We start from the raw sequence: 26,337 nt of genomic DNA, 5'->3' as shown, positions 1-26,337 counted from the left end.
AAGGGGGGTTGCTTAGTCAATTAGGTGAGATAAAGAGGGTTGACCTTCACCACCGCCCCTCCCCCACTCTACTGCTGAAATCTCCCTCCCCCCGTGGCAAACCTCAGGGGTTTGATTCCCGTGGCTACTGTCTGAAGACGCAATAATTTATGTTTTGGAACACAAAAGCATTTCACGCTCAGACGAGCACCTGATTTGGTGTGAAAGACACCGAGACCTGACAGCTAAACGCCCCCAATCCAGCAGAGCCCCCACCCTCCCTGGCCTGCAGGCAGCAGCTGTAGCTCTCTAACCCCCTCCTCTTGTATCCTCCCTCAGGCTCTGGGCTGTGATCCCAGCTGTCACCATTGTTTATTGTTTGACCCCAGAGGGAGGTGTGTGTGTGTGTGTGTGTGTGTGTGTGTGTGTGTGTGTGTTGTGTGTTAAAGGGGAGGTTTACTGCCTCTGACATTATTTGTAAGCATGCCACGTCGTTGAAAGCTGCTCTTGATGGAAAAACTGAAGGGTCATGAATTCCTCTATATATTTTCACATTGATCACTCGGCTCCGTTTGTGTATTAATGCCTTGTCGTATTGATTGACACACTTTCCAGTGGTAGGCCATATTGATTATGGATTAGTAATTGATTGCTTCTCTCTCCTGTAGCATCAGCATCTGTCCCACGCGCACGGCCCCCATGTCCCCCTCACCCCCCACCCGGCTGGGCTCAACCCAGCCCACTTGGGGGGAGGGGCCAGCCTTCTCGCCCTGTCCAGTGCCCTGGGGGCGCCACCGCACCACCTGGTGGGCAAAGAGGACAAGAAACACCCGGCGGAGGCCGAGCAGCTAAGAGGTAAGCAGCAGCCACACCCACTGTTACTGGGCCTGCACCTAAGGAGGAGTCTGTCTAGCCCGCCCACATAGACAGACCAAACTGACAAGACTGTATCATCATTCTTTTTTAAAATAATAAATATACTGAACACCACAAGTGCAGGGCTCAGGATTAGAATTTCTTTCTTTTTGTGTGTTTTGTCGTGCCTCCCTCGTGTGCGCCCTGATGACCTTATCACCTTGATGCTGTGTCATCGTTGCTATGGGAACAGAGCAAGAGCCGGGCACAGTAAGTACTTCCTGTTACCTCTGGCTGCATCCTCCTCCTCATACCCTCCCCTACTCGTTCACACCTGTGTATATATGTATATTGTTTTTCACAATTCCTGACACTTAATCCTAGTAAAAATTAACTGTCTTAGATCAGTTAGGATCACTACTTTATTATAAGAATGTCAGAATAATAGTAGATAATTATTTATTTCAGCTTTTATTTCTTTCATCACATTCCCAGTGGGTCAGAAGTTTACATGCACTCAATTAGTATTTGGTAGCATTGCCTTTAAACTGTTTAACTTGGGTCAAATGTTTTGGATAGCCTTCTACAAGCTTCCCACAATAAGTTGGGTGAATTTTGTCCCATTCCTCCTGACAGAGCTGGTGTAACTGAGTCAGGTTTGTAGGCCTCCTTGCTCGCACACACTTTTTCAGTTCTGCCCACAAATGTTCTATAGGATTGAGGTCAGGGCTTTGTGATGGCCACTCCAAAACCTTGACTTTGTTGTCCTTAAGCCATTTTGCCACAACTTTGAAAGTATGGTTGGGGTCATTGTCCATTTGGATGACTCATTTGCGACCAAGCTTTAACTTCCTGATGTCTTGAGATGTTGCTTCAATATATCCACATAATTTCCCTGTCTCATGATGCCATCTATTTTGTGAAGTGCACAATTCCCCCTTGCAGCAAAGCACCCCCACAACATGATGCTGCCACCCCTGTGCTTTACGGTTGGGATGGAGTTCTTCGGCTTGCAGGCCTCCTCCAATGATAACGATGGTCATTATGGCCAAACAGTTCTAGTTTTGTTTCATCAGACCAGAGGACATTTCTCCACAAAGTACAATCTTTGTCCCCATGTGCAGTTGCAAACCGTAGTCTGGCTTTTTTATGGCGGTTTTGGAACAGTGGCTTCTTCCTTGCTGATCGGCCTTTCAGGATATGTCTATATAGGACTCGTTTAACTGTGGATATAAATACTTTTGTACCAGTTTCCTCCAGCATCTACACGTGTTCTGGGATGGATTTGCACTTTTCGCACCAAAGTACGTTCATCTCTAGGAGACAGAACGCGTCTCCTTCCTGTGCGGTATGACGGCTGCTTGGTCCCATGGTGTTTATACTTGCGTACTATTGTTTGTACAGTTGAACGTGGTACCTTCAGGTGTTTGGAAATTGCTCCCAAGGATGAACCGGACTTGTGGAGGTCTCCAATTTTATTTCTAGGTCTTGGCTGATTTCTTTAGATTTCCCATGATGTCAAGTAAAGAGACACTGAGTTTGAAGGTAGGCCTTGAAATGCATCCACAGGTACACCTCCAATTGACATCATTTATCAGAAGCTTCTAAAGCCATGACATTTTCTCCCAATTTTCCAAGCTGTCACAGGCACAGTCAACTTAGTCCATGTAAACTTCTGACCCACTGGAATTGTGATACATTGATTTACAAACAAACTAATCTGTCTGTAAACAATTGTTGGAAAAATTACTTGTCATGCAAATTACTTTGTTCCCAAAACTATAGTTTGTTCACAAGAAATTTGTGCAGTGGTTTAAAAATGAGTTTTAATGACTCCAACCTAAGTGTATGTAAACTTCTGACTTCATGTATGTATGTATATCACACACACACTAGTCAAAAGTCTGGACACACCTACTCTTTCAAAGGTTTTTCTTTATTTTTACTATTTTCTACATTGTAGAATAATAGTGAAGACCTCAAAACTATGAAATAACACGCATTGAATCATGTAGTAACCAAAAAACTGTTAAACAAATCAAAATTATATTTGAGATTCTGTAAAGTAGACACCCTTTGCCTTGATGACCGCTTTGCCAACTCTTGGCATTCTCTCAACCATCTTCACCTGGAAGGCTTTTCCAACAGTGAAGGGTTTCCCAGATATGCTAAGCACTTGTTGGTATGCAGTTGCCATACGAAGTGGTGATGCAGCCAGTCAAGATGCTCTCTGACCTTGTAGGCTGTGTCATTGTCGATCAAGATTACCACAGTGATGTGGTCTTCAAACATAATGATGGTTTTGGAGTCATGCGCAGCAGCGCAGTCGTGGGTGAACAGGGAGTACAGAAGGGGACTAAGCACGCCATGACCAGCTCTTCAAAGCACTCACATAGACACACTTTCACACACTTCAAATATGCTGCTGCTGCTCTGTTTGTCTATCCTAATTGCTTAGTCACTTTTATCCCTACCTACATGTACATATTACCTCAACTGCCTCGTGCCCTTGCACATTGACTTAGTACCGGTACTCCTTGTACATTATATTGCCTCGTTATTTTGTGTTACTATATCCCTATTTAAAAAATTAAAAAATGCAAGTCTGCGTTGTTGGGAAACAGCTCGTAAGAAAGCATTTCACTGTAAAGTCTACACCTGTTGTGTTTGGCGCATGTGACAAATAACATTTGCGGGGTCTGGGGTGTTGGGCTGTAACTTTGATCTGGATCGGCTTCTCTCAGTGGGGGGGGGGATCTCCCTTCACTGCCCCTGCATTATGAGCAGATTGCTCCTCCCACTCTCCTAATCCCACGCTTAAAGGGTCTCATTGTGTTTAATACAGCCACTGACAGGGGGGAGCATTGTATGACCTGAGAGAACGGCGGGAAATTGCTTGTGTTTTGTGGGTCAGCAATCTGCTTTCTAAAGCCTTTAAATAATGTTCCCCCATAGGGGGGGGTGTGTAGGAGCCTTTGGCTGGGGACAAGGAGAGGGGAGGCATGGGGAGAAAGAGGGGGCTTCCCTCCCCCACGGCCTGTCTGTTGGGGCTGTGTGTAGGTCTCTGCTGCTCCTGGAGGCACATTTTCAATGACGGATTTAGGCCTAAATGGACTCCAACATGATGGGCTAATCCACAGAGTCAGGGGAACTGGGGGAGGGGATGGTGGAAGTGAATCACACACACAAGTACACACTGCCCTTTAGCTGCCGCTGTAAAAGCTAGACAGAGCTAGGAGAGGGAGGACTGATAGAGCGGCAGAACAACTCGTACTAATCAGGGCCTTCTCGCTGTGTTGCTCCAATGTGCCCGAAATGAATATGTATATGTAACCCCACCACTATCCAAATGGTGTAGTTGTGGGGACTGCATGACACAAGGGCTTTGACTGAAGACCGGCAGACAGCCCCATCTTGGCCTATAGCACATACAGTGGGGAGAAAAACTATTTGATACACTGCCGATGTTGTAGGTTGTCCTACTTACAAAGCATGTAGAGGGCTGTAATTGTTTTTATCATAGGTACACTTCAACTGTGAGAGGCGGAATCTAAAACAAAAATCCAGAAAATCACATCGTATGATTTTTAAGTAATTCATTTGCATTTTATTGCATGACATAAGTATTTGATCATATACCAACCAGTAAGAATTCTGGCTCTCACAGACCTGTTAGTTTTTCTTTAAGAGCTCCCCTGTTCTCCACTCATTACCTGTATTAACTGCACCTGTTGGAACTCGTTACCTGTATAAAAGACACCTGTCCACACACTCGATCAAAAACTCCAACCTCTCCACAATGGCCAAGACCAGAGAGCTGTGTAAGGACATCAGGGATAAAATTGTAGACCTGCACAAGGCTGGGATGGGCTACAGGACAATAGGCAAGCAGCTTGGTGAGAAGGCAACAACTGTTGGCGCAATTATTAGAAAATGGAAGAAGTTCAATCCCAATAGAAAATCTTTGGAGGGAGCTGAAAGTTCATATTGCCCAGCGACAGCCCCGAAACCTGAAGGATCTGGAGAAGGTCTGTATGGAGGAGTGGGCCAAAATCCCTGCTGCAGGGTGTGCAAACCTGGTCAAGAACTACAGGAAACGTATGATCTATTGCAAACACAGGTTTCTGTACCAAATATTAAGTTCTGCTTTTCTGATGTATCAAATACTTATGTCATGCAATAAAATGCAAATTAATTACTTAAAAATCATACAATCTGATTTTCTGGATTTTTGTTTTAGATTCCATCTATCACAGTTGAAGTGTACCTATGATAAAAAATAAGATCTCATGCATTGTAAGTAGGAAAACCAGCAGTGTATCAAAGACTTGTTCTCCCAACTGTATCTGCTATTTCCTTATTTCTTTCCACCTCACCCATTCTTCTCATCCTCTCTTCCTGTCTTTGGCAGAGTAATACCCTGCTGGTTGCTGACAGTTTGAGGAACTCAGACAAGCGACGCAACGGACCTGAATTCCCCAACGACACCAAGAAGAGGAAAGTAGAGGACAAGGACTCTAGTCATTATGTAAGCAGCAGCAGTGAGGTTGATAACTGTGTGTGTGAACGGTGAATGACATTGACAAACCTTTTGTCCCCACAGGATAGTGATGGAGAGAAGAGTGAAGACAACCTGGTGGTGGATGTCTCCAATGAGGTACGTGTGTGTCAAATAAAATCAAATTTTATTTGTCATGTATTTAGCAGATGTTGTTGCAGGTGTAGTGAAATGCTTATGTTCCTAGCTCGAACAGTGCAGTGGTATCTAACAATACACACATCTCAAAGTAAAAGAATGGAATTAAGAAATATTAATATTAGGACGAGCAATGTCGGAGGGGTACTGTATTTTAGTCAATACCCCTCCATTACAATATATACATATGAAATGAGTAAAACGTTATGTAAACATTATTAAAGTGACCAGTTTTCTATTATTAAAGTGACCACTGATTCCATGTCTATGTACAGTGGGGCAAAAAAGTATTTAGTTAGCCACCAATTGTGCAAGTTCTCCCACTTAAAAAGATGAGGCCTGTAATTTTCATCATAGGTACACTTCAACTATGACAGACAAAATGAGAAAGAAATCCAGAAAATCACATTGTAGGATTTTTAATGAACGTATTTGCAAATTATGGTGGAAAATAAGTATTTGGTCACCTACAATCAAGCAAGATTTCTGGCTCTCACAGACCTGTTACTTCTTCTTTAAGAGGCTCCTCTGTCCTCCACTCGTTACCTGTATTAATGGCACCTGTTTGAACTAGTTATCAGTATAAAAGACACCTGTCCACAACCTCAAACAGTTACACTCCAAACTCCACTATGGCCAAGACCAAAGAGCTGTCAAAGGACACCAGAAACAAAATTGTAGACTTGCACCAGGCTGGGAAGACTGAATCTGCAATAGGTAAGCAGCTTGGTTTGAATAAATCAGCTGTGGGAGCAATTATTAGGAAATGGAAGACATACAAGACCACTGATAATCTCCCTCGATCTGGGGCTCCACGCAAGATCTCACCCCGTGGGGTCAAAATGATCACAAGAATGGTGAGCAAAAATCCCAGAAACACAATTTGGGGACCTAGTGAATGACCTGCAGAGAGCTGGGCCCAAAGTAACAAAGCCTACCATCAGTAACACACTACGCCGCCAGGGACTCAAATTCTGCAGTGCCAGATGTGTCTCCCTGCTTAAGCCAGTACATGTCTAGGCCCGTACGAAGTTTGCTAGAGAGCATTTGGATGATCCAGAAGAAGATTGGGAGAATGTCATATGATCAGATGAAACCAAAATATAACTTTTTGGTAAAAACTCAACTTGTCGTGTTTGGAGGACAAAGAATGCTGAGTTGCATCCAAAGAACACCATACCTACTGTGAAGCATGGGGGTGGAAGCATCAAGTTTTGGGGCTGTTTTTCTGCAAATGGACCAGGACGACTGATCCGTGTAAAGGAAAGAATGAATGGGGCCATGTATCGTGAGATTTTGAGTGAACCTCCTTCCATCAGCAAGGGCATTGAAGATGAAACGTGGCTGGGTCTTTCAGCATGACAATGATCCCAAACACACTGCCCGGGCAACGAAGGAGTGGCTTCGTAAGAAGCATTTCAAGGTCCTGGAGTGGCCTAGCCAGTCTCCAGATCTCAACCCCATAGAAAATCTTTGGAGGGAGTTGAAAGTCCGTGTTGCCCAGCAACAGCCCCAAAACTCTAGAGGAGTTTAGAGGAGATCTGCATGGAGGAATGGGCCAAAATACCAGAAACAGTGTGTTAAAACCTTGTGAAGACTTACAGAAAACATTTGACCTCTGTCATTACCAACAAAGGGTATATAACAAAGTATTGAGAAACTTTTGTTATTGACCAAATACTTACTTTCCACCATAACTTGCAAATAAATTCATTAAAAATCATACAATGTGATTTTCTGGATTTCTTTTAGTCATTTAGTCTGTCATGGTTGAAGTGTACCTATGTTGAAAATTACAGGCCTCATCTTAAGTGGGAGAACTTGCACAATTGGTGGCTGACTAAATACGTTTTTGCCCCACTATACATAGGGCAGCAGCCTCTTAAAGTGCAGAGTTGAGTAACCAGGTGGAGGCTGGTTATTGATGGCTATGCTGTCTGATGGCCTTGAGATAGAAGCTGTTTTTCAGTCTCTCTGTCCCAGCTTTGATGCACCTGTACTGACCTCACCTTCTGGATGATAGCGGGGTGAGCAGGCCGTGACTCGGGTGGTTGTCCTTTGGCCATCCTGTAACTCTTTCTAACGTATACATGCCGTTCTTTTAGGGAAAGGAAAAGGAGGATACCTAGTCAGTTGCATACCTGAATGCATTCAACTGAAATGTGTCTTCCAGATTTAACCCAACCCCTCTGAATCAGGCCTCGCTATATGGCTCAAAGCAACTCTATGGATGCCATATGGGCCCTGGTCAAAAGTAGTGCACTATATAAGAAATAGAGTGCCATTTGGGACGCATATGATAATTTCACATCAGGGGAAGTAGGGCGCTGAGTGTGAGTCAGTGTGTGTGTGTATGATCCCCCCCCTCTCCAGGATCCTGCCTCCCCTCATGGTACGCCCCTGCCCTCCCCCAGAGAGAACGGGCTGGACAAGACACGCCTCCTGAAGAAGGACCCATCCTGTAGCCCCGCCTCCACAGCCTCCTCTGCAAGCTCCTCCTCCCTCAAGTCCAAAGAGATGGGAATGGTGTGTGTGGCCAAAGCTCTCCATACACTAATACTTTTTGCTGTCTGAAGAAGTCTTTAATGCTGGGTCACAGAAACACACACTTTTTAATGGACCTTCCCATTTCCCTCTAAAGAGTGGTGGAATATCTTATCTCTTACCACCTTTCTCAATCCATCCCTTGATTTCTCTCTCTTTAATGGTGTGATATCTGGGTAACGACAGCCTATATGTTTCCATGGCAGCGTGACAAGCCGGGTACGCCTCAACCGAAGTCGAGCACTCCCACTCACCGAGGAGACTCCACACCCGGACCCAGTGCCACACCCACTCCCCGCCCCAGCCTATCCAAGCCCCCCTCCATGGAGCTACCTCACCCACCTAGTAAGAGAAACTTCACCCCATTTTAATTTACCTCAGTACCTTTTCCAATCATACCTAACAGCCTATAGTACAGGCTACCTACTAATATGCATTTGTTTAGTTTAATTAAAGGCATACTACACTCAAACTATATTTTAATATTTTGTTCAGTAGTCCACTGTTAATACAATCCCAAAAATGTTTTGCATGTCAGCAGTCAAGTTTTGAAGATGGAGCACTTTCAGTAAAGAGTTCAAACTTGCCTTTATGATGCGTTTTGTGTCATATGGTTATGAATATGCCGCACACTGACTGCACTGCAGATACATTAAACCCATGTGAAAACAGCTCTTGTCTACTCCCTAGCCGCTGGTCTGCGGACTCCGCTGGCGGTGTCAGGGCCGTACCCCGGGCCGTTTGGCATGCTGCCTCATGCCGCCATGAATGGGGAGCTGGCAAGTGCCGGCACAGGCTACGCCGGCCTCCACAACATGTCCCCTCAGATGAGCGCTGCGGCGGCTGCCGCTGTGGCTGCCTACGGACGCTCCCCTATGGTGGGTGTGTGTGCTAGTGTGTCTCTTATTCCATATTGTGCGATCATTGCGTGTCTAAACGGCTAAATGTTGGTATGTTTATGTAGGATCCGTTGCTGTATCTACTGACCTCATTTCTCTGGTGTGTGTGTGCCCGTGGCTGTTTGAGTATGTACTCCTCATCATCACTCTGTGTGTACTCATCATCCCTCTGTGTGTTCTCCCTCAGGCCGGCTTTGACCCTCATCCTCACATGAGAGTCCCTGGAATGCCCCCAAGCTTATCAGGCATCCCTGGAGGCAAACCGTGAGTTGCGTGTGTTCCGTATATAAACTGTAGGAGAGTGTCTTTTAGCACTATGTTCTCCGTAGTAGCAAGACAAATATCCCCTCAATTCCACCTTTCCCCCTCTTACTAAACCGTCTCCTCTCAGAGCCTACTCCTTCCATGTTAGCGCCGATGGACAGATGCAGCCGGTACCGTTCCCTCCAGATGCCCTGGTGGGCCCTGGCATCCCGCGCCATGCACGCCAGATCAACACACTGAACCATGGTGAGGTGGTCTGTGCTGTCACCATCAGCAACCCCACGCGCCATGTCTACACAGGCGGCAAGGGCTGCGTCAAGGTCTGGGACATCAGTCATCCTGGCAACAAGAGTCCTGTGTCCCAACTGGACTGCCTGGTGAGTGCTAGACCTAATATACACACTGTTATCCAAAATCGCACAGTTAAAGCATGTATTCAGTAGCATTGTTCTTCAACCAACATCACAGCATGTGTGTTTGTGGGCAGGGCACATGCTTTAAATATACACCTACAGTACCAGTCAAGTTTGGACAAACCTACTTTTTCTTTATTTTTACTATTTTCTACTTTGTAGAATAATAGTTAAGACATCAAAACTATGAAATAACACATATGGAATCATGAAGTAACCAAAAAAGTGTTAAACAAATCAAAATATATATTGGCATTCTCTCAGCCAGCTTCATGAGGTACATTAGTCACCCGGAATACATTTCAATTAACAGGTGTGCCTTCGTAAGTTAATTTATGGAATTTCTTTCCTCAATGCATTTGAGCAAATCAGCTGTGTTGTGACAAGGTAGGGGTGGTATACAGAAGAGAGCCCTATTTGGTAAAAGACCAAGTCCATATGGCAAGAACAGCTCAAATAAGCAAAGAGAAACGACAGTCCATTACTCTAAGAGATGGTCAGTCAATGCTGAAAATGACGGATTTTGAACGTTTCTTCGTGCAGTCGCAAAAACCATCGAGCGCTATGATGTAACTGTCTTTCATGAGGACCTCCCACAGGAAAGGAAGACCCAGAGTTACCTCCGCTGGAGAGGATAAGTTCATTAGAGTTACCAGCCTCAGAAATTGGAGCCCCAAAAAATGCTTCAGAGTTCAAGTAACAAACGCATCTCAACATCAACTGTTCAGAATAGACTGTGTGAATCAGGCCTTCATGGTCGAATTGCTGCAAAGAAACCATTACTAAAGGACACCGATAAGAAGAAGAGGCTTGCTTGGGCCAAGAGAAACAAGCAATGGACATTAGACTGGTGGAAATCTGTCCTTTGGTCTGTTGAGTCCAAATTTGAGATTTTTGGTTTGAACCGCCGTGTCTTTGTGAGACGCAGAGTAGGTGAACGGATGATCTCTGCATGTGTGGTTCCCACCGTGAAGCATGGAGGAGGAGGTGTTGGTGTGCTTTGCTGGTGAAACTGTTGGTGGTTTATTTAAAATTCAAAGCACACTTAACCAGCATGGCTACCTCAGCATTCTGCAGCGATACGCCATCCCATGTGGTTTGCTCTTAGTGGGACTATCATTTTGTTCTTCATCAGGACAATGACCCAACACACCTCCAGGCTGTGTAAGGGCTATTTGACCAAGAAGGAGAGTGATGGATCAGATGACCTGGCCTCCAAAATCACCTGACCTCAACCCAATTGAGATGGTTTGGGATGAGATGGACCGCAGAGTGAAGAAAAGCAGACCCCAAGTGCTCAGCATATGTAGGAACTCCTTCAAAGACTGTTGGAAAAGCACTCCAGGTGAAGTTGGTTGAGAGCATGCCAAGAATGTGCAAAGCTGTCAAGGCAAAGGGTGGATTTGTTTAACACTTTTTTTCTTTTTGGTTACTACATGATTCCATATGTGTTATTTCATAGTTTGGATGTCTTCACTATTATTCTACAATGTAGAAAATAGTAAAAATAAAGAAAAACCCTTGAATGAGTAGGTGTCCAAACTTTTGACTGGTTCTGTACCACTTTGTGTACCACTTTGTGTGCATAGTTTGTGTATTAGAGACAAAAAATAACTTTGCACGTGCTTGTCAGAACCGAGACAACTATATCCGCTCGTGCCGGCTGCTCCCCGATGGCCGGACGCTCATCGTGGGGGGCGAGGCCAGCACACTGTCAATCTGGGACCTAGCCACGCCCACTCCACGCATCAAGGCGGAGCTGACCTCTTCAGCCCCGGCCTGCTATGCCCTGGCCATCTCCCCTGACTCCAAGGTGTGCTTCTCCTGCTGCAGCGATGGGAACATCGCCGTCTGGGACCTGCACAACCAGACCCTGGTCAGGTAAGGACCACATGGGAGAATACATTGCCAATCGGTAGCAGGTAGAAATGTGTAGCCTCTAACCACTGGTCCAGTGTCAGATATTGTTTCATCCCCCTAATGGTCAGTCATGTGTGCACACATTTTCGTATGGGTGGCTCCATATGAATTGAACCTGTGCTCTACCAACTGAGCCACACAGGACCACGTATTTTTGATAACATCTGTTAATTGTGTGTGTGTGTGTGTGTGTTTATCACAGACAGTTCCAGGGCCACACAGACGGAGCCAGCTGTATTGACATCTCCAACGATGGGACCAAGCTGTGGACGGGGGGGCTGGACAACACCGTACGCTCCTGGGACCTAAGAGAGGGACGCCAGCTGCAGCAGCACGACTTCACCTCACAGGTACATGCACACATACACACACCCCTGAAAGACACAACCGCTCCAGCTGCACGACTTGAACCACAGATTCACACACACCCCGCAAACACACAGGAAGGGTTCTAAAGTGCGATCAATTTGGGCGAATGTACAACCAAATATTTTTGCTGTGTGACCAGGGGTTTTATTTTAGGAGCACAGTGCGACTATGATAAAAGTATCCCAGATAATAATTGTTGTAATGATAAGGCTTCACTGTACCGTTGTTTTTGAGTGCCCTGAAGGGTAAAGCAAGTGCAAATTCGTTAGCGTCATGGTTGCACCATAACTACAGCAAAAACGGCTTGCTTCTAGCCCTACCAGGTCAAGAGATCTAACCTATATTACCGCCACAACATTTTATCTACATATAGTGGATCGCCGGACCTTCTACATTCATAAATCATGTTGTGGGCTGTTCTAAAACTACTCGTGTGTCAATGTTATTAACCATTTTGATGACATTTTGTTCAGTCCTATTACCTCATTGGCTAGCTAACAACCTGGTAACTTTATTAGGGCCTTATGAAATCTGTTTTTTTTTTCTCCCAAATTCTGTTTCTATCTTTCTGAATTTATTCACGATTTACGTTAATTTTATCATCAAGATTGTCTAATAATACGACTGAATAAAAAGTCAATTTAATAAAGATATAACAGTAAATTTGTAATGATGCAACACACTTTTGCACTATTTTTTTTATCAAGGAAAGTGCTTCAATACAGAGTTCTACTAAGTGTTTCATTATAAATGGAAAATAAGTCATGCTAGAATCTAGGCAACAATGCAGCAACCTTCTCTGTTTCCAGCTGGCTGAGGATGTTTGTGACTGCTTGGGAGGACGACCTTTTTGCCACCAAAAACTCTCTGTACAGATGAACATGCTCTGCATGGTACTTCACTATCTCAAACCAGCTATTCCATCTGGAGCTCACTGCTTCAGGAGCCTTGACCTACACAAACTCTTCAAAATGAGGAAGCTCACCTATCTTCTCTTTCTGGCAGGCTTCTTGAAGAAGACGGATCTCATCCATGTCACAAGTGATGCAACTTCAGATAAATATTTGTAGTGCTGTCATTTCTCACCCACCAGATTGATGACATGGCAGAGTTCCTTTCAGAACCTCCTTGAATGCCTTCAGGCATTAGAAGGCATTATCTGTGACCGCTGCCCAGGCATCATTCGGGTTCAGATTGTTGCTGTGGAGGGAGGCTAGTATAGCTTGGGAAAACTTTGAGTCTGTCTGTCCACGAAAATGACATCCACCAGAAAGCACTGGTTTTCAACACCTACAATGAAAGATAAGGAGAAACTTGAATTATGTTTTTACCTAAAATAATATTGTGAAACTAAGTGTTATTTAAATTTCAAGGTTAAACACAATATAGATACAGCGATAGTTAGCTAGATGGAGGCAGACAGCTGCTGACATTATGCATCGCTGTATTTCACCACGATAGCTCATCGTTTGGATTATCACAATTGCCATGCGTACAATTCACACTGCAGAATGTAAATGTAGGCTAAGTTAACTCACCAATGATGTTTAGAATGATGCAATCCCTTGCATCTGTTGTCTTGTCAACAACCACCACAAACTTCTTCCCATGGTCCTTTTTGCAGAACGGCAGTCATATGTTGGTCGAACACACTGGGCAGGTGCGTTTGACGGAGGCTGCTCTCATTTTCGGGCAACGCTCCTTCCTGTTTGCAATGCTACCCTAGTAATGGCTGTAGCTTTCTTAGCTTTTCTTGTAAATAAATTCTTGTCTTGAATCTGCTGATGCGCTTGCACTAGTAATGGTTGTTTGAAGAGGCATGCTCTGGATAACACGGTGCTTTTTCTTGTTCTTCACATGGGCTTTAAGTGGCCATCACATGTATTTTTATGGGTCCAATCAATAGTATGTTGACAGAATTTGCAAAACAGCTTATCGCCTTACTCATAATAGTCCTTTGGGTATTGCTCTGCTCTGAATTTAGGGGTTAGGGTCGACTTGGCCCTCTGACAGCCTCTTCGTCATGTTTCTCAAAGTGACAGCCAAGTTGTGAGGTGACATAAGGGGTAGGTTACTACAATAATTAGACCTACTTTAGATTTTTTGAAACTAAATTTCAGCCAAATTATGGAAAATTCTGCAATATTCCACGTTTTACAGTTGATTCCATTTTATTACCAAATTCCGCGATTCCACATCGGAAATCATAGGGCCCTACTTAACCAGGATATCCACACATTTGGAGGCACAGATAAAGGAAAAGGCATAGCTTCTTCAGGACATCAATGATCATAGCAATACATTTATGACCCCTACATTTATGATCTCGGCATGTCTTTTAAAGCGACAGTGTAAAATGTTCAATGTTATACACCTCAATGGGAAAATAGTGCTTTTATACAATGTAGAAACCTAATATTCCACAAATTACTTTGTAATTTCAATGACCGGTATTTGTATATACATTTTAGCTTTTATAATAAACATATGTATTTCCATGTTTACATATTAGTTTCTAGGGCACAAAATAGCTAGAATTCATAGGCTGCGTTTAGACAGACAGGCCAATTCTGATATTTTTTCCACTAATTGGTCTTTTGACCAATCAGAGCTGATCTGATTGGTTAAAATGCCCAATATTGGCTTCATCTCAATCTCAATTTATAAAATCTTATTTTCTGTTGATTTTCGGTTGCTACCAATGAAAAATCATCATTTGGAGCCCGGCATCTAAAATCACTGTTGAGGAATGATCTCATACCATTTGGTCGCTGCTCGTTTTCTCCTCGCAACAGTGTATTCTTTACAGCCTGCTAGTCCAATAGGCGTATCCAGAGTATTACACTATGTATCTGTGATGTGAAAATAGGGAGCACAATAGTGTAATACACAATAGCACCGGAGGGGATGGCTGCTGTTTTGTGTTATTTTGTGGGGTTTTTCCCTCGCATTATTTTACTTATTTTGTTGATGCTACCGGATATCTGGATATCAGAACAGCGATTACTCACCTCGAACTGGATGAAGATTTTTTTCTTTAACAGCTTCTACCCCCAAGCCATAAGACTCCTGAACCATTAATCAAATGGCCACCTGGACTATTTATTACATTGACACCCCCATTTGTTTTTACACTGCTGCGACTCGTGGTTTATTATCTATGCATAGTCACTTTACCCCTACCTACATGTATACATTTCCTCGACTATCCTGTACCTCCGCACATTGACTCGGTGACGCTACTCCCTGTATATAGCCTCCATTGTTATTTTATTGTGATTTATTTTTAAAATATTTTTTTTACTTAAGTTAATTTAGTAAATATTTTCTTAACTCTATTTTTGAAACTGCATTGTTGGTTAAGGGCTTGTAAGTAACCAGTGTTGTGTTGTGGTGTTTTCGGTGCAAATATTATTATTTTTTAACACGTTTAGCCCTCTAGCAGGATGATATTAGCTTAACACCTAAGGAGTGAATTGTGAAGGGGAGAAAGGCAGGGTTGTTTGTTGTGGCAGCTGTGTCTGTCTGTGTGTCGATTTTCTCACGCCCCTGAACACACACACACTGATCAGAGACCGGTTTCCCAATAGCGATGGAACATTTTTCCTACAATGGCCGAAGATGCAACATGCATTTCCCCCAAATACCACGCAGAGAGATTGGTTGCTAAGTTGGAGTATATGTCGATACTGATAGGATTGAAAGAAAGGAAGTGCTGCTCTCGGATCAGCTTTCTCCATTCACATTTTTCCTTAAGATTAGAATTATTGTACAATTCTGATGAGGCATCAGCTCAGAGATTTCCACATACGGCTGCAAATATTGAGGCACCTTATTCTGTTTACCCAATAAAAATGTACAAATTCACCATGTTAGGCTACACATCATTAAATGTATTGAGACAAATTAGACAGTAGACTACAAGTAGTGAAATGGAGCTCAATTGATTGAACGTTAAATGTATTTCAATTGGATTGAAATAGGCCTGTAGCCTACAGTTTTATGTTTTAATGCAGTCATCTAATTTTTCATTTGAAGCGTATTTATATCGCTTCTTTGTATCAATTGCAAACACATTGGTAACTTTGTATTTGTTGTGAACTTTGTTCGGAAGTTATCGGCGGTCACAAGGAGACTGATAAATCATATGTTTCTATGTTCTTCTCTGTATAAAGTGACACGGGAGGGCAAAAAAAGCATCTAATGACACACTTAGCTGTTCTACCAGTGGTCTGAGGCAGGTGTTTAAATTACGAGCGTTTTCAAGTGCAACGTTAACGATGCTTTTGGGAAACCGGGCCCTGGTTGTCCCCTGCCCTTTCTGTAAATCTTCTCTCTGGGGTACTACTGTATGTATCTGTCCATCTCTCACGCACATGAACACACACACACTGACCATGTTGTCCCTCTGCCCCCTCTCCAGATCTTTTCTCTGGGGTACTGTCCGACGGGAGAGTGGCTGGCGGTGGGGATGGAGAGTAGTAATGTGGAGGTGCTCCACGTCACCAAGCCAGACAAGTACCAGCTCCACCTCCACGAGAGCTGTGTGCTTTCCCTCCAGTTTGCTTCCTGTGGTAAGGCCATGTCACCAGAGCTCTGGCTGACGTGCTCAAGATTTGTGTATGCGTCTCAAATGGCACCCTATTCCCTATGTAGTGCACTACTTTTGACCATGCTCAATAGAGCATTGGGGGCCATTTGGGACGCATACTATGTCTTTGTTAGCTGTGTACTGTAACTTGATGTATAGTATCAGTCAAAAGTTTGGACACCTACCCATTCAAGGGTTTCATTATTTGTACTATTTTCTACATTGTAGAATAATAGTGAAGACATTAAAACTATGAAATAGCACAAGGAATCATGTAGTAACCAAGAGTGTGCAAAGCTGTCATCAAGGCAAAGGATGGCTACTTTGAAGATTCTGTATGGTCGATACATCTAAAAACAACGATGTTACCGGCTTTTGTCTCCATGTTATGTTGGCATTTTCTAACTGATGGAACTAGCCCCCAAATGAGTCGCCTTTCCCTGGTTAATTTTCCACTTTGAACCGAGATGTATTAAACTCCCTGTTTTAATACAGGTATTCAGTTCAACTTGTTTTGTTGACCTAGTAGACAGCCTTATATTCTGTTTTCATTGGAGAATCTCAATTGTATTTTGTATTTAGTTGACTCCTCGTGTCCTCTCCTCAAAATCCATTGAAGGAGAAGGTCAGAGGGGAGGGACTTCTGACTTTATCATCCAGTGGGTTTTGAGGAGGCGGAGAGGAGAAAGGAGGTGAGGAGTCAAGGAAATGCAATTGGCTCTCTCCTTGACTCTTCATATACAGTAGCTCTAATCCTAACGTGATGTGATTTGATTGTTTTTTAAATTCATTTTATTTATACTCTGGGTTCTCTGGGATTTGGCCCCTGCATCCACAGTAGTATCTGTCCTAGCTCTACTGTATGTCTATGTGATTCCTAAAGCTCTGTCTCCTATTTCTCTGCCTGCCCAGGAAAATGGTTTGTGAGCACAGGGAAGGATAACCTGCTGAATGCGTGGAGGACACCGTACGGAGCGAGTATATTCCAGGTACACACACACCTGTCCACTTGGACAACCGTCTGTTCACTCCGACGGCCTTCCTACCAACATGTTTTTTATTTATCTTTTATCAAGGCTGGGTGTTGAGCTTGCTCTAATCTTTCCCTCTATCTTTCTCGCTCTCTTTCCTATCTAACTCTAGTCGAAGGAGTCTTCGTCCGTGCTAAGCTGTGACATCTCAGTGGATGATAAGTACATAGTTACAGGTTCTGGAGATAAGAAGGCCACTGTCTATGAAGTCATCTACTAGACTGCACTGGTGAGCACTAGGATCAGCAACTGACAACCCAAAGTAGCTTTCACTGTCCTAAAACCAACCCTGGGTCAGGGGATACTGCAGAAAGTTCTACACCCTTTGACTTTTTCCACATTTTGTGTTACAGCCTGAATTTAGATTTATTTTTGGTCACTGGCCTACACAAAATACATGTCACACAATAAGTTGCATGGACTCTGTGTGCATGGACTCTGTTTTAAAATGATTTATTTATGAATGACTACCTCATCTCTGCACCCCGCACAGTGCAATTATCTATAAGGTTGAGCAGTGAATTTCAAACAACGATTCAACAACAAAATACCAGGGAGGTTTTCCAATGCTTCAAAAGAAGCATTGGTTAGATGGATAAAAATTTAAAAAGCAGGCATTGAATATCCCTTTTTAAATAACTTCCCATAGTGAAGTTATTAGTTACACTTCGGGTGGTGTATCAATACACCCAGTCACTAAGATACAGGCATCCTTGCTAACTCAGTTGCCGGAGAGGAAGGAAACCGCTCAGGGATTTCACCATGATGCCAATGGTGACTTTAAAATAGTTTAATGGCTGTGTTAGGAGAAATCTGATGATGGATAGCATTGTAGTTACTCCACAATGCTAACCCAATTGACAGCGTGAAAAGAAGGAAGCCTGTACAGAATACAAATATTCCAAAACATGCATCCTGTTTGCAACAAGGCACTAAAGTAATTCTTCAAAAAATGTGGCTAAGCAATTAACATTTTGTCCTGAATACAAACTGTGATGTTTGGGACAAATCCAATACATCACATTACTAGAATACCTAGGATAGGATAAAGTAATCCTTCTCACCCCCCTTAAAAGATTTAGATGCACTATTGTAAAGTGGCTGTTCCACTGGATGTCTTAAGGTGAACGCACCAATTTGTAAGTCGCTCTGGATAAGAGCGTCTGCTAAATGACTTAAATGTAAATGTAAATTACTGAGTACCACTCTCCATATTTTCAAGCATAGTGATGGCTGCATCATGTTATCGGTATGCTATTAATTGTTCAGGACTGGGCATAAAAAAAATACATAAGGAATGGAGCTAAGCACAGGCAAAATCCTAAAGGATAACCTGGTTGTCTGCTTTCCGCTAGACACTGGGAGATTAATTCACCTTCAGCAGGACAATAACCTAAAACACAAGGCCACTGGAGTTGCTTACCAAGAAGACCGTGAATGTTCCTGAGTGGCCGAGTTACATTTTTTACTTAAATCTATGACAACTGCAAATGGTTGTCTAGCAATGACCATAACCAATTTGACAGAGCTTGAATAATTTTGAAAATAATAATGGGCAAATGTTGCCCAATCCAGGTGTGGAAAGCTCTTAGAGATTTACCCATAAAGACTCACAGCTGTAGTCCCTGCCAAATGTGCTTCTACTAAGTATTGACTCGGGGGTGTGAATACTTATGTAAATGAGAGACCTGTATTTTATTTTCAAGAAATTAGCAAACATTTCTAAAAACATTTTTTCACTTTGTCATTATAGGATGTTTGGTGGGTGCCTTTAAACAGTTTGGAAAATTCCATAAAATGTCATGGCTTTAGAAGATTCTGCTAGGCTAATTGACATCATTTGAATCAAAAGAGGTGTTCCTGTGGATGTATTTCAAGGCTTCCCTTCAAACTCAGTGCAAAAGAAATCAGCCAAGACCTCAGAAAAAAATTGTAGACCTCCACAAGTCTGGTTCGTCCTTGGGAGCAATTTCCAAATGCCTGAAGTTACCACATTCATCTGTACAAACAATAGTACACAAGTATAAACACCATGGGACCACGCAGCCATCATACTGCTCAGGAAGGAGACGCGTTCTGTCTCCTAGAGATGAACATACTTTGGTGCGAAAAGTGCAAATCAATCACAGAACAACAGCAAAGGACCTTGTGAAGATGCTGGAGGAAACAGGTACAAAAGTATCTATTAGAGGTGGACCGATTATGATTTTACAATGCCGATACAGATTTTTTGGACGACCAAAAAAAGCTGATTCCGATTAATGGGCAAATTTTATACATATATTTGTAAAAATGACAATTACAACAATACTGAATGAACAATGAACACTTTTATTTTAACTTAATATAATACATCAATAAAATCAATTTAGTCATAAATAAATAAATAATGAAACATGTTAAATTTGGTTTAAATAATGCAAAAACAAAGTGTTGGAGAAAAAAGTAAAAGTGCAATATGTGCCATGTAAACAAGCTAACGTTTAAGTTCCTTGCTCAGAACATGAGAACATATGAAAGCTGGTGGTTACTTTTAACATGAGTCTTCAATATTCCCATGTAAGAAGTTTTATGTTGTAGTTATTATATGACTATTTCTCTCTATACCATTTGTATTACATATACCTTTGACTATTGGATGTTCTAATAGGTACTTTAGCCGAATCTCTGAAGTTGATAGGCTTGAAGTCATAAACAGCGCAATGCTTGAAGCATTGCGAAGAGCTGCTGGCAAACGCAGGACAGTGTGTTTGAATGAATGCTTACGAGCCTGCTGCTGCCTACCACCGCTCAGACTGCTCTATCAAATCATAGACTTAATTATAACATAATAACACACAGAAATATTTCAGTGAAATATGGAACCGTTCCGTATTTTATCTAACGGGTGGCAACCATAAGTCTAAATATTGCTGTTACATTGCACAACCTTAAATGTTATGTCATAATTACGTAAATTCTGGCAAATTAGTTCGCAACGAGCCAGGCGGCCCAAACTGTTGCATATGAACGCAAGAGAAGTGACACAATTTCCCTAGTTTAATATTTCCTGCTAACATGAATTTATTTTAACTAAATATGCAGGTTTAAAAAAATATACTTCTGTGTATTGATTTTAAGAAAGGCATTGATGTTTATGGTTAGGTACATTCGTGCAACGATTGTGTTTTTTTCGCAAATGTGCTTTTGTTAAATCATCCCGTTTGGTGAAGTTGGCTGTCTTTGTTTGGAAGAAATGGTCTTCACACAGTTCGCAATGAGCCAGGTGGCCCAAAATGCTGCATATACCCCGACTATGTTGCACAGAACGCACGAGAAGTGACACAATTTCCCTATTTAAAAGAAATTCATGTTAGCAGGCAATATTAACTAAATATGCAGGTTTAAAAATATATACTTGTGTATTGATTTAAAGAAAGGCATTGATGTTTATGGTTACGACAGTGCTTTTTTCGCGAATGTGCTTGTTAAATCACCCATTTGGCGAAGTAGGCTGTGATTCAATGATAAATTAACAGGCACCGCATCGATTATATGCAACGCAGGACAAGCTAGATAAACTAGTAATATCATCAACCATGTGTAGTTAACTAGTGATTATATTAAGATTGATTGTTTTTAATAAGATACGTTTAATGCACTTTACCTTTGCTCCTTTTTGCTCTCGCATAACAGGTTGTCAGCCTGCCACGCAGTCTCCTCGTGGAGTGCAATGTAATCGGCCATGATCGGTGTCCAAAAATGCCGATTACCGATTATGAAAACTTGTAATCGGCCATTCCGATTAATCGGTCGACGTCTAGCATCTATATCCACAGTAAAAAGAGTCGTATATCTACATAACCTGAAAGGCCGCTCTGCAAGGAAGAAGCCACTGCTCCAAAACCTCCATAAAAAAGCCAGATTACGGTTTGCAAATGCACATAGGGACAAAGATCAAACTTTTTGGAGAAATGTCCTCTGTTCTGATGAAACAAAAATAGAATTGTTTAGCCAGATTGACCATCGATATGTTTGGAGGAAAAAGGGGGACGCTTGCAAGCCGAAGAACCCCATCCCAACCATGAAGCACAGGGGTCGCAGCATCATTTTGTGTTGGTGCTTTGCTACAGGATGGACTGGTGTACTTCACAAAATAGATGGCATCATGAGGTAAGAAAATTATGTGGATATATTGAAGCAACATCTCAAGACATCAGGAAGTTAACGCTTGGTCACAAATGGACAATTGACCCCAAAGTTGTGGCAAAATGGCTTACGGTATTGTTATTGGTGTGGCCGTCACAAAGCCCTGACCTCAATCATATAGAACATTTATGGGCAGAACATTTATGGGCAGAACAGAAAAAGTATGTGCTGACAAGGAGGCCTACAAACCTGACTCTGTTGCACCAGCTCTGTCAGGAGTAATGGGTCAAAATTCACCCAACTTATTGTGGGAAGCTTGTGGAAGGCTATCTGAAACGTTTGACCCAAGTTAAACAATTTAATGGCAATGCTACCCAATACTAATTGAGTGTATGTAAACTTCTGACTCACTGGGAATGTGATGAAAGAAATAAAAGCTGAAATATATAATTCTCTATTCTGACATTTCACATTCTTAAAATAAAGTGGTGATCCTAACTGACCTAAAACAGGATTTTTACTAGGATTAAATGTCAGGAATTATGAAACTGAGGTTAAATGTATTTGGCTAAGGTGTATGTAAACTTCCGACTTCAACTGTATATTTAATCCAATTTTGAATTCAGGCTGTAACGCAACAAAATGTGGAATAAGTCAAGGGGTATGAAAACTTTCTGAAGGCACTACTGTATATACGTGACCTTTGAACTGTACAACTGACCCTGGGTCATGGGATCCTACAGAACATTCTCTATACATGACCATTCATGAGCAGAGCTTCCAGAACAATTGATGATGGACAGACAGTCGGATGGATGCATGGATATAGAGAGATGGACCGAAACCTCATTATAGACAGATGGACCGAAACCTCAGAGGTGCCGAATTAATGGCATTGTAGTTTATTTTTACAGACAAAGAATGTGAATGTCCTGGTGACCTCTACCATTTGTGACCTCTGACCTCACCTTGCTCTTCTTTCAGACATGACTTTCCACTCAGACCTTTCACACCCTAGTACTGTGTCCCTTCCTACATGTCTGCTATTGCTATCATGTAATTAGTTTTCTTTTCTTTGTATTTTATCGGTCGAGTACTTGTAAAAAGTGTATATTTGTTTTCTTACAGTAATTGCTTTAGAAATAACAAATGTTTGGTATGTCTTTTACATGGAAAATATCTAACCAGGAAAAAACACAATGGTCTTACTGCTAGCTAATATAAATCAATTGAAATGTCTAGATAATAAACTTTCTTTTTATTCTAACAAATGTCTTTTCTCTGGCTTCCAAAGTGAACTGTGACATTCTTGTTCTTGGGCATGGTCTTTAATCCAAGAAGGCCTATATTCAAAGACTACATGGGTTAACTCGTATGTAGAGACTAATCAGATATGGGTGAGAATGTCAAATGGCACTCATTGCTATAGTCATAATCTTGATTTTCATCTTAACACGTCTGCCATTGGTGACCTTTGAGGTTAACGTTGAGAACATAGATTTCTGAATGGTTCCTCTGGGAGGTTCATTAGCTGAGCACAGCAGAGCAGGCGGTTACAAGTGTTGAGCAGGTCCATTCACACAGTGATTGTGGGTTAATGCTAACGCAATTATCATTAACGTGCGGTGTGGAGGTTAATTTGTGGGCTAATGACCATTAGAGGAGGGCTTCCAGGGGGAAGTGGAGGAGGTGCTACTGAATAATGAGCTGCTCTTCAGAAAGCAATGAAATTGGCTACACCTGCAATTGGAGACTATGTGCAGTTGCGTCAACATTTATTTGTCACCCTCTACTCACAAGGCAGGCAATACGCTCGACCTCATCTTTACTAGATGCTGTTCTTCCACTAACCTCACTGCAACTCCCCTCCAAGTCTCCGACCACTACCTTGTATCCTTTTCCCTCTTGCTCTCATCCAACACTTCCCACACTGCCCCTACTCGGATGGTATCGCGCCGTCCCAATCTTCGCTCTCTCTCCCCCGCTACTCTCTCCTCTTCCATCCTATCATCTCTTCCCTCTGCTCAAACCTTCTCCAACCTATCTCCTGATTCTGCCTCCTCAACCCTCCTCTCCTCCCTTTCTGCATCCCTTGATTCTCTATGTCCCCTATCCTCCAGGCCGGCTCGGTCCTCCCCTCCTGCTCTGTGGCTCGACGACTCATTGCGAGCTCACAGAACAGGGCTCGGGCAGCCGAGCGGAAATGGAGGAAAACTCGCCTCCCTGCGGACCTGGCATCCTTTCACTCCCTCCTCTCTACATTTTCCTCTTCTGTCTCTGCTGCTAAAGCCACTTTCTACCACTCTAAAGTCCAAGCATCTGCCTCTAACCCTAGGAAGCTCTTTGCCACCTTCTCCTCCCTCCTGAATCCTCCTCCCCCTCCCCCTCCTCCCTCTCTGCAGATGACTTCGTCAACCATTTTGAAAAGAAGGTCGACGACATCCGATCCTCGTTTGCTAAGTCAAACGACATCGCTGGTTCTGCTCACACTGCCCTACCCTGTGCTCTGACCTCTTTCTCCCTCTCTCTCCAGATGAAATCTCGCGTCTTGTGACGGCCGGCGCCCAACAACCTGCCCGCTTGACCCTATTCCCTCCTTTCTTCTCCAGACCATTTCCGGAGACCTTCTCCCTTACCTCACCTCGCTCATCAACTCATCCCTGACCGCTGGCTACGTCCCTTCTGTCTTCAAGAGAGCGAGAGTTGCACCCCTTCTGAAAAAACCTACACTCGATCCCTCCGATGTCAACAACTACAGACCAGTATCCCTTCTTTCTTTTCTCTCCAAAACTCTTGAACGTGCCGTCCTTGGCCAGCTCTCCCGCTATCTCTCTCAGAATGACCTTCTTGATCCAAATCAGTCAGGTTTCAAGACTAGTCATTCAACTGAGACTGCTCTTCTCTGTATCACGGAGGCCCTCCGCACTGCTAAAGCTAACTCTCTCTCCTCTGCTCTCATCCTTCTAGACCTATCGGCTGCCTTCGATACTGTGAACCATCAGATCCTCCTCTCCACCCTCTCCGAGTTGGGCATCTCCGGCGCGGCCCACGCTTGATTGCGTCCTACCTGACAGGTCGCTCCTACCAGGTGGCGTGGCGAGAATCTGTCTCCTCACCACTGGCGTCCCCAGGGCTCTGTTCTAGGCCCTCTCCTATTCTCGCTATACACCAAGTCACTTGGCTCTGTCATAACCTCACATGGTCTCTCCTATCATTGCTATGCAGACGACACACAATTAATCTTCTCCTTTCCCCCTTCTGATGACCAGGTGGCGAATCGCATCTCTGCATGTCTGGCAGACATATCAGTGTGGATGACGGATCACCACCTCAAGCTGAACCTCGGCAAGACGGAGCTGCTCTTCCTCCCGGGGAAGGACTGCCCGTTCCATGATCTCGCCATCACGGTTGACAACTCCATTGTGTCCTCCTCCCAGAGCGCTAAGAACCTTGGCGTGATCCTGGACAACACCCCATCCTGTTCTCAACTAACATCAAGGCGGTGGCCCGTTCTTGTAGGTTCATGCTCTACAACATCCGCAGAGTACGACCCTGCCTCACACAGGAAGCAGCGCAGGTCCTAATCCAGGCACTTGTCATCTCCCGTCTGGATTACTGCAACTCGCTGTTGGCTGGGCTCCCTGCCTGTGCCATTAAACCCCTACAACTCATCCAGAACGCCGCAGCCCGTCTGGTGTTCAACCTTCCCAAGTTCTCTCACGTCACCCCGCTCCTCCGCTCTCTCCACTGGCTTCCAGTTGAAGCTCGCATCCGCTACAAGACCATGGTGCTTGCCTACGGAGCTGTGAGGGGAACGGCACCTCAGTACCTCCAGGCTCTGATCAGGCCCTACACCCAAACAAGGGCACTGCGTTCATCCACCTCTGGCCTGCTCGCCTCCCTACCACTGAGGAAGTACAGTTCCCGCGCAGCCCAGTCAAAACTGTTCGTTGCTCTGGCCCCCCAATGGTGGAACAAACTCCCTCACGACGCCAGGACAGCGGAGTCAATCACCACCTTCCGGAGACACCTGAAACCCCACCTCTTTCAGGAATACCTAGGATAGGATAAAGTAATCCTTCTCACCCCCCTCTTAAAAGATTTATATGCACTATTGTAAAGTGGCTGTTCCACTGGATGTCTTAAGGTGAACGCACCAATTTGTAAGTCGCTCTGGATAAGAGCGTCTGCTAAATGACTTAAATGTAAATGTAAATCTGCACAGGATACAGCAAAGTGTACACGGTACAATTAAATGCTTGTGTGCATGTTTGTGCGTGCAGGACTGTGGAGCACTGCTTAGTGCTCTTGACTATGGGCATTTGTGCTAGTGTTGCATGGTATACTGAAATTTTTAGATGAAAAAAACAACACTTTGATATAATTATTTTTATACATTCGTTAGGCTACTTCTGTCAAATGTCTCACATGATTGAGAGGATCAACTCGATCAGTGCAGCCCCTTTTTATAGTGAGAAGAGCAAAGTGCCTTGTCCACTTATTTTGGGGCCGGCAAGTAGCCTTGTGGTTAGAGCGTTGGTTTACAAACCTATTCATTGACGTCTAAACTGGTTCCAGAGAGTGGTTTTTACTAAAAAAAATGTTGGTATAACTTGAAGTAGCAGAATGAATACGGAATGTGTCAAAG

General features: G+C 43.4%; 1 protein-coding gene across 4 annotated transcripts in view; it reads left to right on the top strand.

Moving 5' to 3' along the window:
• The window catches only part of LOC115139691 (transducin-like enhancer protein 1), a 45,119-nt gene extending 20,439 nt beyond the window's left edge, over nt 1-24,680 (top strand). For 2 of the 4 annotated variants that reach the window (XM_029677344.2, XM_029677348.2), the window contains exons 7-20: nt 648-834; nt 1,088-1,104; nt 5,246-5,362; nt 5,438-5,491; nt 7,904-8,056; nt 8,281-8,419; nt 8,747-8,952; nt 9,161-9,237; nt 9,365-9,614; nt 11,284-11,531; nt 11,773-11,920; nt 16,363-16,513; nt 17,443-17,519; nt 17,674-18,624. In XM_029677344.2, the coding sequence (XP_029533204.1) occupies nt 648-834; nt 1,088-1,104; nt 5,246-5,362; nt 5,438-5,491; nt 7,904-8,056; nt 8,281-8,419; nt 8,747-8,952; nt 9,161-9,237; nt 9,365-9,614; nt 11,284-11,531; nt 11,773-11,920; nt 16,363-16,513; nt 17,443-17,519; nt 17,674-17,781 (1,932 nt within the window). In that variant the 3' untranslated portion in view covers nt 17,782-18,624. Of the gene's footprint in view, nt 1-647; nt 835-1,087; nt 1,105-5,245; nt 5,363-5,437; nt 5,492-7,903; nt 8,057-8,280; nt 8,420-8,746; nt 8,953-9,160; nt 9,238-9,364; nt 9,615-11,283; nt 11,532-11,772; nt 11,921-16,362; nt 16,514-17,442; nt 17,520-17,673; nt 18,625-24,298 lie in introns of those variants that run through there. The other 2 variants (XM_029677345.2, XM_029677346.2) reach the window with 2 other exon arrangements.
• The last annotated feature ends 1,657 nt before the right edge of the window (nt 24,681-26,337 follow it).

This window comes from Oncorhynchus nerka, linkage group LG13, assembly GCF_034236695.1.
Source record: "Oncorhynchus nerka isolate Pitt River linkage group LG13, Oner_Uvic_2.0, whole genome shotgun sequence".
NCBI classification, from domain to species: Eukaryota; Metazoa; Chordata; class Actinopteri; order Salmoniformes; family Salmonidae; genus Oncorhynchus; species Oncorhynchus nerka.
This window is presented reverse-complemented; position numbering and strand designations above follow the sequence as displayed.